The following is a 15,837-nucleotide window of genomic DNA, read 5'->3' on the forward strand; positions in this document are numbered from 1 at the left end:
AGAGGCATATTCCAAATTCTGCTAGAAGGAAAAAAGGGAAAATGCGTCAATTGCAATTATAGAAAATGTTATTTGTGTCCTTTCTCCAGTTCAGTAAATGTGTGAACAAGCCACCCTGACTCTTCTAAAGTTTCACAGGCACTATTCTGTAACTGGTTTAGAGGCTGATTCTGTATTTTACAATGAATGGTGCCACTTTATCACAGTATCACCTTACAGTTGTAACCAACCTTAGCATAAAAGTTTCAAATGTGGTATAAAAGTCATCAGTTTATTTGAATGCATCATTTAGTGCTAAAAGTACCAAATTACAGAACCTAATTTCTTTTACACATTTCTGTAATAGAACATTGGGAAAGTACCTGCTTCTGGAGTACAGGTGCATATGTGGCTATAGTATTATGTTTGCCTGACTTTGCTCCATTTTCTGTTTCTCATTTCACTCCATTCTTTCCTTCTGCTTTTAACTCTTTTTAGTTTTAACTGAACTTTTCAGGGGTCAAAGTGTGGAAGTTCTAAGGAGTTCCACAGTATTGATGGCTGGCAGCCCATATGTGTTGAAGAAGCAGAGGGCACACGCAGCACATGGCAAAGGCTGTAGCAAGTCTTACCAGACAGTAGCTGGAGCACAGAAGAAAAGAATGGTTGCCTTGAGGGAAAAGGGAGCAGTTGAAAATTACCACACTGTTGAAGTGGTTAAATATGCAGAAGAGTCACTTCTGCTTATGGAAGAGCTTGTTCAATTACTTTCCAAGAATAGGCAAGCTATTCATCCTAAATTGTAGATTCTGCTGACAATAAAATCTTCATCTGAAAAGCAGCCAGTATTTTCTTCTGTGAGGTTTATAACAGCTGATCATACCTTTAAAATGTTTCATTTAGGAAAGTGATCTTGAGTTGTCTCCTAGACAGATTGTAATTTGTAGGGTTATTTTCCCACATATACCTTCCTCCTTACTAGCCTGCCTGATTTCTCTAAGATCATAAATATTTTCCTCACTTTTTCAGAAGTGCCTTTAAAATTGCTTTATAACATGTATAGATTGTGCTGAGAATTTTTTCAGGAAAAACAGATTTTGAGTTTGAACTTGGCTTCAGCACTGTAGGGAGCCTTGGGTGTTTAATGTTTCTCTGTTTACTGAATTTTTACTTACTTTTATTTTTTTTACCTGTCAAATATGTGCAGCCACAGAAAACTACAGTAAAGAAGTCAGTATCTTCTAGGTTTGTAGGTTATTTTATGACAGCATCTTGCATAGGGGAGTAATACTGGCTGCCACAGGACTGTGTACCCATTGTGCTTTGTAGAGTTCTTGTAAATTCCTTACTCTCTGACAACATTGCCATTTTTTTCCATAAGACCCTTTCTACAGCTGTTCAGCCTTGGTTAGTCAGCTGATCGTGTTTACAGGAGGAAATTTTGCATGGAGCAAACTTTGCACTGTTCTATGGTTGTTGATTGTTCAGTCCATGCTGTTTTGCAGACTGGCAGTGGTTTTATAAGTGTTCTAGGTCCAGTGTGGAAAGGTCAGATTCCAGGAGAGCTCTGGAGTTCAGGAGCACAGGATATCACTTTTTTCCGATACCACAAGAAAGAAACAAGAGAAGTTCATGCAAATGTATTTCTCAGCTCACTCAGCCAGGTTGCTGAAATAAGAAAGTAACTGAGCGACGTAGTTGGTGAGTGGTCCGGCAGTGGTGCAGACACATGGCCCCTGTTGCCAGGTGGGTGCTTTAGTGTTCTTCAGGATTGTAGGCCATGACCTGGCTGGCTGGAAACAGCCTCATAAAACTGGTACAGATCTTGAGTTTCAGAGCTGACAGTTAGGGGTGGGATAGTAGTAAGTTAGCAGTGGCTGGTTGCAAGGAAACCAATGAACTACTTTTCTTAAAGAAATCACTTTATAATTGTGGGCAGCAGTGTACAGTCCCTGATAGTCCTTCTGTGGCTCAGCCATCATGTAAATAGCAGGAAAAAGATCCTGTGATTGAGAGATAATTAAGAAGTAGTTAAAACAATTCATGCTTATCCATAAAACTGAGTGGTTAAAAATGTGTAATGGCATCAGGTTTAAGAACTGAAGAATCTTACAGACCATGTTAATCTGAAAAGGATGACACAGACTGTTAGCTTCGTAGTCATTTTGACTGTGGATAAAATTATAATCCATAAATTGCATTACCATCAAAGGGCAGGGAGCTGTACAAGCATGGTTACGTGTAAGCTCTGTGAAAGGTATAATGGTTGTGGCCAGAAAGTTCGGGAACAAGTTGTTCTACCATGTGACCAAAAGAAAACTGGAATTATTATGTTGATATATCTACCTGGTTTTATCAGGGTAATGTGTTAAAATGTCTAGCTGATGCTGGTTGTTTCATTTTGGAAATGTAGAAAGGTCTGGAAAAAATGTTGCTTGCAAACATTGGCAGAGAGAGAACTATTCTCCTGGTTTTTGGATTGGACGTGTCTTAGATAGTGAAGAATTAGAAACTGCTACCATCTGACAGCTGCTTGATTTAAACAAATGATTGTTTTTCATATTTAACTAGATTTGGTTTACGTCCACAGAATCAAAGCAGCCACAATAAACAGCTGTCTTTACAGTCTTAATGGAAGGGGCAAAATCAGTGAATTAATACAGGTTCGTTGTGTAATGAGCAGATTTAAATGATTGTTCAGGTTTGTGACACTTTGAGGACTTGCACGCTGAGCTTAGCACTAAACTAATTTGGTTACACAACCTTTAGCTTGGAGGTGGCTTACAGAAGGATGGAGCAGACTGCATAGCAATATCATTCATGTTCCCTACGAGCCTGCTCTGCTTTATAGTAGTTTGCTGACTTCCTCTGGCACGTGCTTGTCAGTATCCAGGCAGTAGTCTGACTTAAGACCATACCTCACCAGGTCACTGAAACAAAGCTATGTTGTTTGAGACCTAGTAGGCATCTCCACTGCCTGCTTCTTTTCTTCTCTCTGTATCTGTCAGTGTGACTCTGTGGTGTAAGATGCTTTATCTTGAACTACAATAGCTGTATGATAGTATATGATAGTATACCCATAGTATATGACAGCTATAGTATCCCTTTTCCTCTCACAGAATTATAGAATGGTTTGGGTTGGAATGGATCTTAAAGGTTTTGGTTCCAACCGTCCCACCACAGGCAGGGACACCTTCCACTAGAAGTTGACAGAAGTCTCCACTGTCTTAGTTCACAAGTTTGATTTTTGTTTACCTGTATGTATTGTAGTACAAACTTCTCTTTAAATCTTAAGGTATCTTTTATAAGAAAATCATGCCTAAATTGCATTGTCTTCCAAGCATGATGATATTCATTGGATCTCCCTCTTTTCCTTTGTATATATGTGGACTGGTGAGAACACTGTTAACTGTAAGGTCTGAGCTCTTGTCTTCCACAAAGTAGATTCTGTCAACTTGGATTCATTTGGTGCTAGAATTCTGCCTTGGCTTTGTGTAAGCAGGAAGCATTCATTCTCTAGATTGCTAGAAATCCTTGCTTACCTGTAATTATCCAAATTACTGCTGAGGAGTATGTTACTACATTAAACATGAATATCTAATGATTAGCTATCTCATTTTTTGCTATAGGTTGTTTGTTTACTGTAACAGTTTGCTGGGATACTTTCTCATTAGGTTAAAGACTATTTTAGGGACTCCCTTTTCTGCCTCCTTCCCCTTTGAGATCACCCATTCCTCCCAAATTAATTGCATTTCTCCTATATTTCCTTAAGAAGCAGCATTTGTATTTACAAAAGAGAGCATATTTGCTCATGCTGTTGGCTTATCAATCCGTGTGAGGACTGTTGATGTCAGTTTTTGCTTCATTCCATGTGAAGTGACAGTTTTATGATCTGGTCGCAAAAGGGCAGAGTTAGTGGTTATTCAGCACTAAATCCTTTTGCAAATGGTTATTTCAGGATTTAAAGAAAGACCTTTTCTGTTCCTTTGCAGTCACTCTTGGAAGCACATGATATTGTGGCTTCAAAATGTTACGATTCCCCTCCTTCTAGCCCAGAAGTCAATAATTCTTCAGTGAACAACCAGGTTGTTCCAGTAGATGCCATTCGTATCCTTGGAATTCACAAAAGAGCAGGAGAACCACTGGTAAGTAATTGAAGATGAGTCTGTCTTTAGATTAAAATGCAATTGAAATCATTTGCATATGCCTGATTTCTTGCATTATCTTTTTATCATTTCCATTGTTATGTTGTGTAATATAATGGGTGGAGATGTTGAAGTAAGAAAATACTTATGTGTACTCCATGCCATTCTCTCTGAGAAATAATAGGGTAGTGAGTAGGCAGTCACTAGGCTGAATAACTTGCTAGCATAACTAACTAACACAATATCTGTTTGGTCCTGATACGAGATGACAGGATTGCATGCAACCAAGACCAGCACAGTCATTTTTCAGCCTATGAGAACCTTGTCTGAAAGCACTTTCATGTCGCCTGATACTTCTCTGTGTATTGGAAGCTCTTACACTGTAATAACTGTTACTGTCTGTTTTCATTGGAATAGGTGGGATATCCCGTAGCGGTGTATTTTTGCTTGAGATATGGGTAAAATTAAATTGAGATTCAAACAGTGGTAAACTGGGTCTCATATACCTCTTTCAGGGTGTCACATTTAGAGTTGAGAACAATGATCTGGTAATAGCACGAATTCTTCATGGGGGAATGATAGATCGACAAGGTCTTCTGCATGTAGGTGACATTATTAAAGAGGTAAATGGCCATGAGGTTGGAAACAATCCAAAAGAATTGCAAGAACTGCTGAAAAACATTAGTGGAAGTGTGACTTTGAAGATTCTTCCCAGCTACAGAGACACCGTCATTCCTCAACAGGTCAGTAACACATTTCTAATGATTGTCAAAAGAACTGCTTTTAGTATTGTATTCCGTAAGGTTATTTTAAGATCTTGGATTAGACATATTTTGATTATTTTGTGTATATAATGCTAGGAAGAAGGCTAAAATGTAGATGTCCATATTAATTTAAAGACATTTTTGAAATGTGCAAAAATTAATGTACATTCAGTATATTAATTAATCCCAGGCAGTTAAATGCCACCCTGATGCACAATCCTGTCAGATCTTGGAAGCAAAGCAGGGTCAGTCCCAGTTAGTTCTTGGATTGGAGACCTCCTGACAATACCAGGGGCTGTAGGTTCTAGTCCTGAGGACTTCACTTTCACTGTCCAAGCTCGCTCGGCCTTGGCAGATGAATCTGAGGAGTTAAAGGGTGGGGCCAGTTCTACACACGCTGAGCCTCACCTAAAACATCCACTGCACAGGCTGGAAGGGCACACCCACGTGGGGGAAGCCCTTCCCAAATCTTCGTTTGCAAAGCCCAGCCATGAATGAATGAATGATGAATTAATGCCACACCTAATATGCCTGTCTGGAAAAATTCTACTTAGTATCTGAAATTGATGACCATTTATATGAAGCATGTTTTTTTAACATCAAGTGATCTCTGATGACCCAGCCACAATCACTCTAACATGCAGTGAACTACATGCATTTATAACCTGATTGGTGTCCAAGTTACATGTTTTGTGGAATTCAGAAACATACTGAATTCAACAGATGAGCTTGAACTCGCTGACTTAAAGTAGGGACCTGGATGGTGGCTATTGCTTATCCTTTTGTTGTTGCTGTAGGCTGTCATTTTCTCTGTGGCAGAAGTAACTTGTTGCTCTAAATCAGTGCCTTTGAAACGCCTTTTAAGATGCTCCTTCAGGTAGTGGGTCTTAATGCCTGTGATTGTAACAGGCTGTGTTTACACAGAGTGGAGCCTGAGGGACTGTGCTGTATTTGAGGCAGCGCTTCCTCTGCTTCCCAGCCTGGTACAAAGAAAGTCAAAGATAAGTTTCCAGTTGACTGATGCAACTTACTGTTTCTTCCCCTGCATCAAATTTGAGTTCTAAGCAGTCATGTATCTTGTCTGTTTTAAAACACTGAGTTCATGGCAAAAGTAATTTGTAAGATTCCACAACTGTGAATACAGTACTCATATTCTGAGAACTTTTCTGTAGTTTTCAGTGATTTTAAAACTTCGAATACTAATTGAGTTGTATATACTGAAATGCAAAAATGAGTGTTTTGTAATACATTGTCCAAATGAAACAGTCTTTTTTTTTTAGCATGAAGCTCCTTCAGCCAAGGTTTGCATTGTTGATTTTTCTGTCCCAGCTTGTATATCCGTTTTCCCCCATAGTTTGTATTTTACATGCCAAATGTCAAGTTTTTTATGTTGTAGGTAAAGACACTACTTCACTTTGACAGATAAATTAGTCAGAATGTATTTTATAATGTCTAAGCTTTATTGATTTTTGCACTTTTCAGGTTTTTGTGAAGTGTCATTTTGATTATAATCCTTATAATGACAACCTCATTCCATGCAAAGAAGCAGGTTTGAAATTTTCTAAAGGAGAAATTCTTCAGATTGTAAACCGGGAAGATCCAAATTGGTGGCAGGTTAGTAAAAAGATTAAAATAAATAAAATAAAAAACTGAAAAGCATCAGTAGTTGCCTTAATAATAAACTCTTCAAATTAAGATCTACTCCTGTTTAGCAGTAGATACAAGAAAAAATACCTACACTGCAATCCAATTGCAAGTTAATACCAAGATATTAACAGTTGAAACACTAGTGGAAATGAAATGTTTTAAGTTGTGTATGTAACATTTATTTTACTGTTAGTGTTGTTTGTTTTGTATCATAGTGTACAATTTCTAGAAAAAAGCCTTAGGTTGACTGTATTAATTGTGATAAGCCTTCTCTGTTAGTGACTGGGGAAGAAGTGGACCCCTTCCTGAGTGCTCAGAGTTGAGGAGAGAGAGAGAGGTTAGTCTTAAGGATTTGAAGAAGGGTGAGAATAGCTGTTTGGAGAAGCTGTATCTTTCATTTCTACAGTGGTGGTCAGTGTCTGTGAGCATGTTCATAGTCACAGTTTGGCACTATTTCACATATTAACGGTTCATCCTGTTTTCAGGTCGTATTTCTACATTCAGTTGTTCAGTAGAAATGTAATCCGGTGCTTCTGTTATTTTAATTTTTTCCAAGAAATTATATACAGAATTAAACATCATCAGTGCCTTTGAAAGTGGGACAAGTGAATCTTTAAACACTTTTATCAACTGAGATACTCAGAATTGGAAGTGGCAAAGAATTTAGCATTATTAATTTCCCTTGCTACCCCTATGTTGTTCATCCTTTGCAAGGTAACAAGCAGTAGAGACAGACATTACTTGAGAACAGTATATATGACTTCTTTAAAAGCAACAAAAATATTTGAATATGCATCATCAACTGCTGAATTTTGTTACTTGTCAGTGACAGTAACAACAGAAAGAAAGAGAATAAAAAGTGTCAGGGAAGGCAGAAAATTTATTACTGCCAACTTAATTAGTTTCAGAAGTTCACACTCCAAAACTGTGGAGTAGTTTGACATTTAGCTACCATGCTGATTATTGTATTGCTTTTCAAATTCTCCAGCTGTAACTTGTGGGAGTCCAATAGAAATAAATCTTCAATACTCAATCAGTGGCAAAATTGAAATGTGCTAAATCGCTGTAGTGTATTGCCATGTGGATCATGCCCCTGGGAAGAAAACTTACTTTCTAGAAATGCCAGACTGTTAATGAGAACTTCATACTGTAAAAAATGAGTTAGTCGTAGGTAAAAGCATACAAGTTGAAAAGCAAACACTTCCTGTTAGCAAATGTAAGATTTATTCAAGCAAAAGATTTATGGAGAGTTACAACATTTTGTAACTGTGTGTTTGTATGCATTAAGCTTGCTGAGAACTGACCTTGCCATGAAATTATTTTATAGAGAATCTTAGCCAAATTTTCATTACTAGGAATACTTAAATCACTAAGATTTTAAATGTGTAGTTATTTAGTGCAAAAAGTTTCAGGGTATGATTAGGCATGTTGCTAATGGAATTTAGTGTGAAATAACAATTAATAAGCTGCACTGGAACCTGTTTGGAGCAGCTCAAGAATGCAAAATAAGTGTATTGAGTACTAGAAAATCTTGAAATTCATGACCTGTGAGTTCAGTATCTGGAGCCATAGAATTCCATTTTGGATTTTCATGCTAAACATTTATGGCTGTAGGAGCTTTCTAATGTAATGGGAACCAATAACAAAACTTGTATCTATTTAGTTTAAGTTTCTAAACTTCAATACTCAATGGCAAAACACTGTTCCTGTAAAGGAGAATTTTAATATCCACGTCTGAGTTTGAATTTCCAACTTTCAGTAGGAAATGTATCAATACTCACCACTGAGAAACTCTGGTATAGTGTTGAAGTCAGTCAACACCATGTTGATGAGAAAATGCTTCTCACAAGTTACATTTTTTGTTGTATTTTTTTCCCCAGGCTAGTCATGTCAAAGAAGGAGGAAGTGCAGGTCTAATTCCCAGCCAGTTCTTGGAAGAAAAGAGGAAGGCCTTTGTTAGGAGGGACTGGGACAACTCAGGTGAGATTTAGTGAATTCCAGGAATAGATTTTGTTTTAGCTCCATTGGTTTGGCTTTCCTGCCTTCATAAATAATAGAAAACTCCTGTGTGAGATTACACAGATATTGTGAAATGGTAAATACTGTATTTTGGCTTTGATTGAAGGACAAAGGCTAAAGTCTCTGCTTAGTATTCAAAGATACACGAATCAGTTTTGCCACCTGCTGATAAAAAGCTGAATGAGGTGGAACAGACATAGGAATTAACTTTTCTTTTTTTAAATTATGGGGTTTGTAGTACACACTGAAAGTTCATAACCAAACATGGGTTTTTTGGTTGCTGTTTGCAAAGCCTTGTAGGACAATAATATTTTTTGTCTCTCTTTGTTAGGTTCTTCCTCTACCATTTGTGTATGTAAATAGATGCTTTCTCCTGCCTTAGAACATACAAAATTCTGAAATAGTCCCTATATATTAATTAATCTAAACTTCCATATATTCATGTAAATAAGCTTTGGGAAAACACATTTAACAAATATTGTGAGTTCGTCTCTTTTTATTTTTAGGGCCATTTTGTGGAACAATAAGCAGCAAAAAAAAGAAGAAGATGATGTATCTCACTACAAGAAATGCAGGTATCTCTTAATATTACATATGAGTCAAAGTTCTCAAGGCTTCTAAACTGTCAGTCTTGTGTATCCAAAGCGGAAGATTTAGAGTAAGATATTTGATTATAAATTTCATAGATCAGATAGTTTTTATTGTTTAAAAGCAATAGTAACCAATGAAAATATGGCCATGCTGAGTTACAGCATTTGATAGATGAAAGCCAGAGAAAACCTGGGTGTTAAAAGAGAAGAAAAGCTAAAGCTTTGTTGCCAACAGGTGGAGGGGATGGAATCCTTCCCTTCTACTCGTCATCAGTGAGGCCACACCTGAAGTGTACTGGACACCTCCCCAGCACAAGAGAGACTTGGGCATACAAAAATGGTGAAGGGACTGGAGATCTCTTCTGTGAGAAGAGGTCTGAGAGAGCTGGGACTGTTCAGCCTGGAGAAGTGAAGGCTCAGGGCAGGTCTCATCAATGTGTATAAAATACATGAAGGGAGAGCGCGAAGAGGGTCAAGCTGGGCTCTTCCAGAGTAGCTTAGTGACAGGGCAAGAGTCAACACAGGAGGTTCACTCTGAATATCAGAAAACACTTTTTCCACTGTGAGGGTGACTGGGCACTGGCACAGGTTGTCCAGAGAGGTTGTCTGGATGTGGTACTGGGCAACTATTTCTGGGTGGTCCTGCTTGGGCATTGCATTTGGACTGCATGCCCTCCAGAGGTAACTCCAACCTCAACTTTCCTGTGATTCTGTGAAAGCTCATTAATTGTTAATCACAGTTTTTCCCTTCTGGTCAAACTCAGATTTTTCTCCTTGGGAGTAAAGGTGAGAATCTGACCTTATGCTGTCTATGGAGGGATAAGTATTTCACTCCCAAACCAATTTCAAGCAAGAAGGCTTGTATCAGACTTACTGCCCTTTGAGTACTATTTATATTCATAGGGTCTGTTGAAATATAGCAGGACTGTTTAGTTTTTGGTTTTTTTCTTACTGTGCTGACTGTGTATTAAACATTTTTTGTACATTCTTTGATGCAGAATTTGATCGTCATGAAATCCAGATCTATGAGGAAGTAGCCAAAATGCCTCCTTTTCAAAGGAAAACACTGGTCTTGATTGGGGCCCAAGGAGTGGGGCGAAGAAGTTTGAAGAACAGGTTTATAGTACTGAATCCTACTAGGTTTGGAACTACAGTGCCATGTAAGTTTGTCAGCATTCCAATTGTCATCTCATACATTGTGTCTGTGATTATCTGGAAAATATCTGATGTTTATCCCAGTGACTTGGTGTAGGAGTAATTTTGTCAGAGTATAAAAATTGTATAGAGTGAGAAAATGAAAGGCTCTTCATCTTTTCAGACAACTGAACTAACATATGATGACTGTGAAAATATTTGTAACTAGCAGTTAAATGTTAACTGATGCCACTGAAAATAAATTTTTGTCTGTGCAGTATTTCAGTCTGGGGGTTTCTTCAGTGTCAGTCACCACCTGTTGTTACTGAGGGGATTCTAGAAGTTTCTAGTAGCCTACTGTAATGAACAGCCAGTGGAGTTTCTCAGGTTTGCCTTTAGTTTTCGACCTGTGGAAGCAACCTAGACATTATAAATTGTTGCTTTAGTATGAGAAATGTAGGGAATAACAGTGAACTTAAAATAAAACTCAAGTGTTTGTGCTTTCCAAGATTTGTATAACAATCTCATATTTTAATATATATAATCTGAAGCCCATGGTCTTTCATTTTTTTCTCCCTATTAACTGCAGAAAAAATGTTCCTCCCTTACTGAAGTATTGTTTTCTTGCCTTCTTTCAGATAATTTGCTCATTCACAAGACCTTTATTGTTTTAACTTCTCCCTTCTTTTTCATTGCTGACCAGAGAAGTACTCCCTAAGCAACATTATTATTCTCTGCCATATGCTTTTCAGAATTTCAAAAAGAGTCTGTTCCCTTCTTTGCCCACTGTTTTCAGTGGGCAAAAAGTAGATCTGATAATAACAGGGGAGGGGGGACACATCTGAAAAATGAATTGTGCAGCATAAGGGAACCAGTCTTTCTCATTTTCTGAATCTCTAACACCAAAACTGGCCAGGGTGCTTAGAATTGGTATGTAGGGCTGATATCAAGGTTGACTTCACAGTGTTACTTTTTTAAGGAAATCTTGCTCTGAGAACCTCATTATTTTATATTGGCAAAATAGTAAGAGACTTTTATTGCTTCTAAAATTCTAAAAAAGACCTTAGAATTACTTGTGTCTCTAAAATGCTGCGTAAATGCTTAAATATATATAAGTAATACAACACAGTGTTAAAGTGCTTTTACTTGGAGTTCTTGAACACCCTTCAAATGCATAAAAATTAACTTTTCCCAATCTTGACAATCTAATCATGCACAGGCAGTACCTAATTTATTGTTTATAGAATCTCCTCTCTGCTATAGATATTAACTGGGACAATCAGTAATCTTAGTTGGTCTCAGTTTCTTCATTAGAAGAAAATTCCCCAAGTTATTCACAAACTGATATATATGGAATTTTTCAGGGGTTGGTAAATGGCTGAAATGGATCCTGTATGCAATAGGGAGAAGCATGTTCTTGGTGTTGAGTTCTAACCCAGCACATGGTGCTGTGGTTTCTCTTCAGTGCAGGTAGCTGAACTGCTGAGTCGTCTTCTGGCTGTAAACTGTTAAAGCCTGTTCTCTAAAATTTATATCAAGTGGTTATGATAGTAAATTTTTTATTGTATTAATAACCATTATAAACTTTCTTTAATTTAATCGTCAAAATTTTGGGTTTTTTGATCATGGGGCAAACTCTGTGTTGCCCAGTCTCATCAAACCAGATGGGCTTCATTTATCTAGGGAGGGCAAAAGAACTGTAGCCCATAAGTTGGCAGGGTTGGTTAGGAGGGCTTTAAACTAGGTTTGAAGGGGGAAGGGACGGCAACTGGGCTCTCCAGAGATAGGCCTAAGGGCATAGAGCCCGAGTTGAGAATGAAATCAATGGCCCAGCTGAAGTGCATGTACACCAATGCACGCAGTATGGGAAACAAACAAGAGGAGCTGGAAGCCATAGTGCAGCAGGAAAACTATGACATAGTTGCTGTCACAGAAACGTGGTGGGATGACTCACATGACTGGAGTGCTGCTATGGGGGGCTACAAGCTCTTCAGAAAGGACAGGCAGGGAAGGAGAGGTGGAGGGGTGGCTTTCTATGTTAGAGAGTCTCTTGACTGTTGAAGTTGAGGTCAGCAGTGACAAGGTTGAGTGCCTGTGGGCCAGAATCAGGGGCAAGGCCAACAAGGCTGACACCCTTGTGGGAGTCTGTTACAGACCGCCCAACCAGGATGATGAAGGAGATGAATTATTCTACAAGCAGCTGGCAGATGTCTCAAAATCTCCAGCCCTTGTTCTTGTGGGTGACTTTAACCTGCCAGGTATCTCCTGGGAGCTTCATACTGCAGAGAAGAGGCAGTCAAGGAGGTTCCTGGAGTGTATAGAGAACAATTTCCTTCATCAACTGGTAAATGAGCCTACCAAGGGTAAGGCCCCGCTAGACCTATTGTTTACAGAGAGGGGCTGGTAGATGATGCAGTGGTTGGAGGCCGCCTGGGGCATAGTGACCATGAAATAATAGAATTTTCAGTCCTCAGGGATGTAAGGAGAGCCACCATTAAAACCTCTACTTTGGACTTCCAGAGAGCAGATTTTGGCCTATTCAAAAACTGATTCAGAGCATACCCTGGGAAACAACCCTTAAAGGCAAGGGGGTCCAGGAGGGATGGACATGTTTTAAGAAGGAAATTTTGAGTGCACAGCAACAGGCTGTCCCAGTGTGCCGAAAGGCCAGCCGGAGGGGAAGACGGCCAGCTTGGTTAAATAGGGAGATTCTGAAAGAAATCAGGGATAAAAAGAAAGTTTACAGACTATGGAAAAAAGGGCTGGCTACATATGTAGAATTTACAGATAGAGCTAAGTCATGCAGGAAAAGAATTAGGGAAAGAAAAGTGGAATTTGAAGTAAATTTGGTTATTTCAGTTAGGGATAACAAAACGTCCTTTTATAAATACATTAATAACAAAAGGAGGGCAAGGAAAACCTCCATTCTCTGTTGGACTTGAAGGGAAATACAGTTAAGGAAGGTGAGGAGAAGGCTGAGGTACTTAACACCTACTTTGCCTCAGTTTTCACCAGTAAGACAAGTGGCCCTCAAGACAACTGGCCTCTATAGCTGGTAGACACGGAGAGGGAGCTGAATACACCTCCTGTATTCCAGGAGGAAATAGTTATTGACTTACTGAGCCAGCTGGATCCTAACAAGTCTATGGGACCAGATGGGATCCATCCCAGGGTGATGAGGGAGCTGGCAGAAGAGCTTGCCAAACCGCTCTCCATCATCTTCCAACAGTCCTGGCTCTCTGGGGAGGTCCCAGATGATTGGAGGTTGGCCAATGTCACCCCAATTCACAAAAAGGGCTGCAAGCAGGACCCTGGCAACTACAGGCCTGTTAGCCTGACCTCCGTGCCTGGCAGGGTTATGGAGCAGTTCATCCTGAGTGCAATCACACAGCACCTTCAGGGTGGACAAGGGATTAGACCCAGCCAGCATGGGTTTAGGAGGGGCAGGTCCTGTCTGACCAACCTGATCTCTTTTTACGATCAGGTGACCCACCTGGTGGATGAGGGGAAGGCTGTGGATGTGGTCTATCTGGACTTCAGCAAGGCCTTTGACACTGTCTCCCATAATATACTCCTGGAAAAGCTGGTAGCCCATGGCCTGGACAAGTGTACCCTCTCCTGGATTAAGAGCTGGCTGGAGGGTTGGGCCCAGAGAGTGCTGGTGAACGGAGCTGCATCCAGCTGGTGGCCAGTCACCAGTGGTGTTCCCCAGGGGCCTGTGTTGGGTCCAGTCCTGTTTAACATCTTTATTGATGATTTAGATGAGGAGATTGAGTCCATCATCAGCAAATTTACTGATGACACCAAGCTGGGAGGGAGTGTCAACCTGCTGGAAGGCAGGAGGGCTTTGCAGAGGGATCTGTATAGACTTGAGAGATGGGCTGATTCCAATGGGATGAAGTTCAATAAGGCCAAGTGCCGGGTCCTGCACTTTGGCCACAACAACCCCCTGCAGCGCTACAGGCTGGGCACAGAGTGGCTGGAGAGCAGCCAGGCAGAAAGGGACCTTGGAGTACTAACTGACAGGAAGCTCAACATGAGCCAACAGTGTGCCCAGGTGGCCAAGAAGGCCAATGGGATCCTGGCCTGTATCAAAAATAGCGTGGCCAGCAGGACCAGGGAAGTGATCCTTCCCCTGTACTCTGCGTTGGTGAGGCCACACCTTGAGTACTGTGTTCAGTTCTGGGCCCCTCAGTTCAGAAAGGATATTGAGGTGCTGGAGCGAGTCCAGAGAATAGCAACAAGGCTGGTGAAGGGACTGGAGCACAAGCCCTATGGGGAGAGGCTGAGGGAGCTGGGGTTGTTTAGCCTGGAGAACAGGAGGCTCAGAGGTGACCTCAGCATTGTCTAGAACTACCTGAAGGGAAGTTATAGCCAGGTGGGGGCTGGTCTCTTCTCCCAGGCACTCAGCAATAGGACAAGGGGGCACGGGCTCAAGCTCTGCCAGGAGAAATTTAAGTTGGATATCAGAAAAAAATTCTTTCCAGAGAGAGTAATCAGGCATTGGAATGGGCTGCCCAGAGAGGTGGTGGATTCACCATCCCTAGAGATTTTTAAATGCAGATTGGACGTGGCGCTGGGTGCCATGATCTAGTAAATGGACTAGAGTTGGACCAAGGGTTGGACTCGATGATCTTGGAGGTCTTTTCCAACCCAATCGATTCTATGATTCTATGATTCTGTTAAATTGTGGCTAAAACCAGATGTTCTGGCAGTATGTTTATCACTAATAGCTTCAGATCGTTTTCCCTGGGACTTGAGTTTTCTATCATATTAAAGTTGATAGGAATTAGTGGAAGGTGGAGATTGCTTTCCACATGTGTCAGCAAATTGGAACAAGTGCCAATACAAGTATTACCAAAGGAATCCATTCACTGCTAAGTTTAATATGTTGAAGCATTCAAATCTGATTAAATACAGGTACTGGGTAGTTAATAGGGTGATAGGACAGCAAAGTCAACAATAATAGTACAATATGATAATTTATTTTATTTTTACTTTCTTGCTTAATACCAATATCCAAGATAGTTGAAAATTTTTTACTTAAATATTGGCTTTAATCTTTCTGCATTTACCTTATTTTAAAGGGTAAGATGTCCTGCAAGGCAGAATTAGCTGGCTTCCCCTAGGATTCTGCAACAGTGGCTGGGCTGCTTCTGATGTTTCAGTAACTTTCTTTATAGCCAGCTGAGGTAATTCTACCCTGAATAACAGGGGTAAACACAATGAGGAAAGGTTTGAGGGGTGGGGTGAGGCAGTTTTTGTTGTGTCTTCAGTTATTTTCAGAAGTACATTTGGCATTTGAGAGTTAAACTTCCATTTGATTTCCAAGTCACTTAAATAATTATTTTATGTGAATAAGTCAAAAGCAACATGAATGAGTATTGTATATGGTGTGAAGGAGTAATACAAAGGAAGGAGGCAAATGGGTGAGTAAGCAACACAGAGGAAAGAATAGAAATAAAGGAGGAGCGGTTCTCAGTTTTAAAACTTGCACTAGAATAATGAATTAATCTGTACATGGACAATTACAGCTGTATATTAATGTATATCATACTC

The 15,837-nt window shown here is 39.8% G+C and overlaps 1 protein-coding gene across 10 annotated transcripts in view; it reads left to right on the top strand.

Annotated features, from left to right (window-relative positions):
• The window catches only part of PALS2 (protein associated with LIN7 2, MAGUK p55 family member), a 65,895-nt gene that overhangs the window by 40,489 nt on the left and 9,569 nt on the right, over window positions 1-15,837 (top strand). For all 10 annotated transcript variants that reach the window (XM_071560942.1, XM_071560935.1, XM_071560932.1 and 7 more), the window contains 6 exons: window positions 3,972-4,124; window positions 4,640-4,867; window positions 6,371-6,502; window positions 8,416-8,515; window positions 9,061-9,129; window positions 10,143-10,304. In XM_071560942.1, the coding sequence (XP_071417043.1) occupies window positions 3,972-4,124; window positions 4,640-4,867; window positions 6,371-6,502; window positions 8,416-8,515; window positions 9,061-9,129; window positions 10,143-10,304 (844 nt within the window). The remainder of the gene's footprint in view (window positions 1-3,971; window positions 4,125-4,639; window positions 4,868-6,370; window positions 6,503-8,415; window positions 8,516-9,060; window positions 9,130-10,142; window positions 10,305-15,837) is intronic.

The sequence above is a fragment of the Pithys albifrons genome, chromosome 7 (assembly GCF_047495875.1).
Source record: "Pithys albifrons albifrons isolate INPA30051 chromosome 7, PitAlb_v1, whole genome shotgun sequence".
In the NCBI taxonomy this organism is placed as follows: domain Eukaryota; kingdom Metazoa; phylum Chordata; class Aves; order Passeriformes; family Thamnophilidae; genus Pithys; species Pithys albifrons.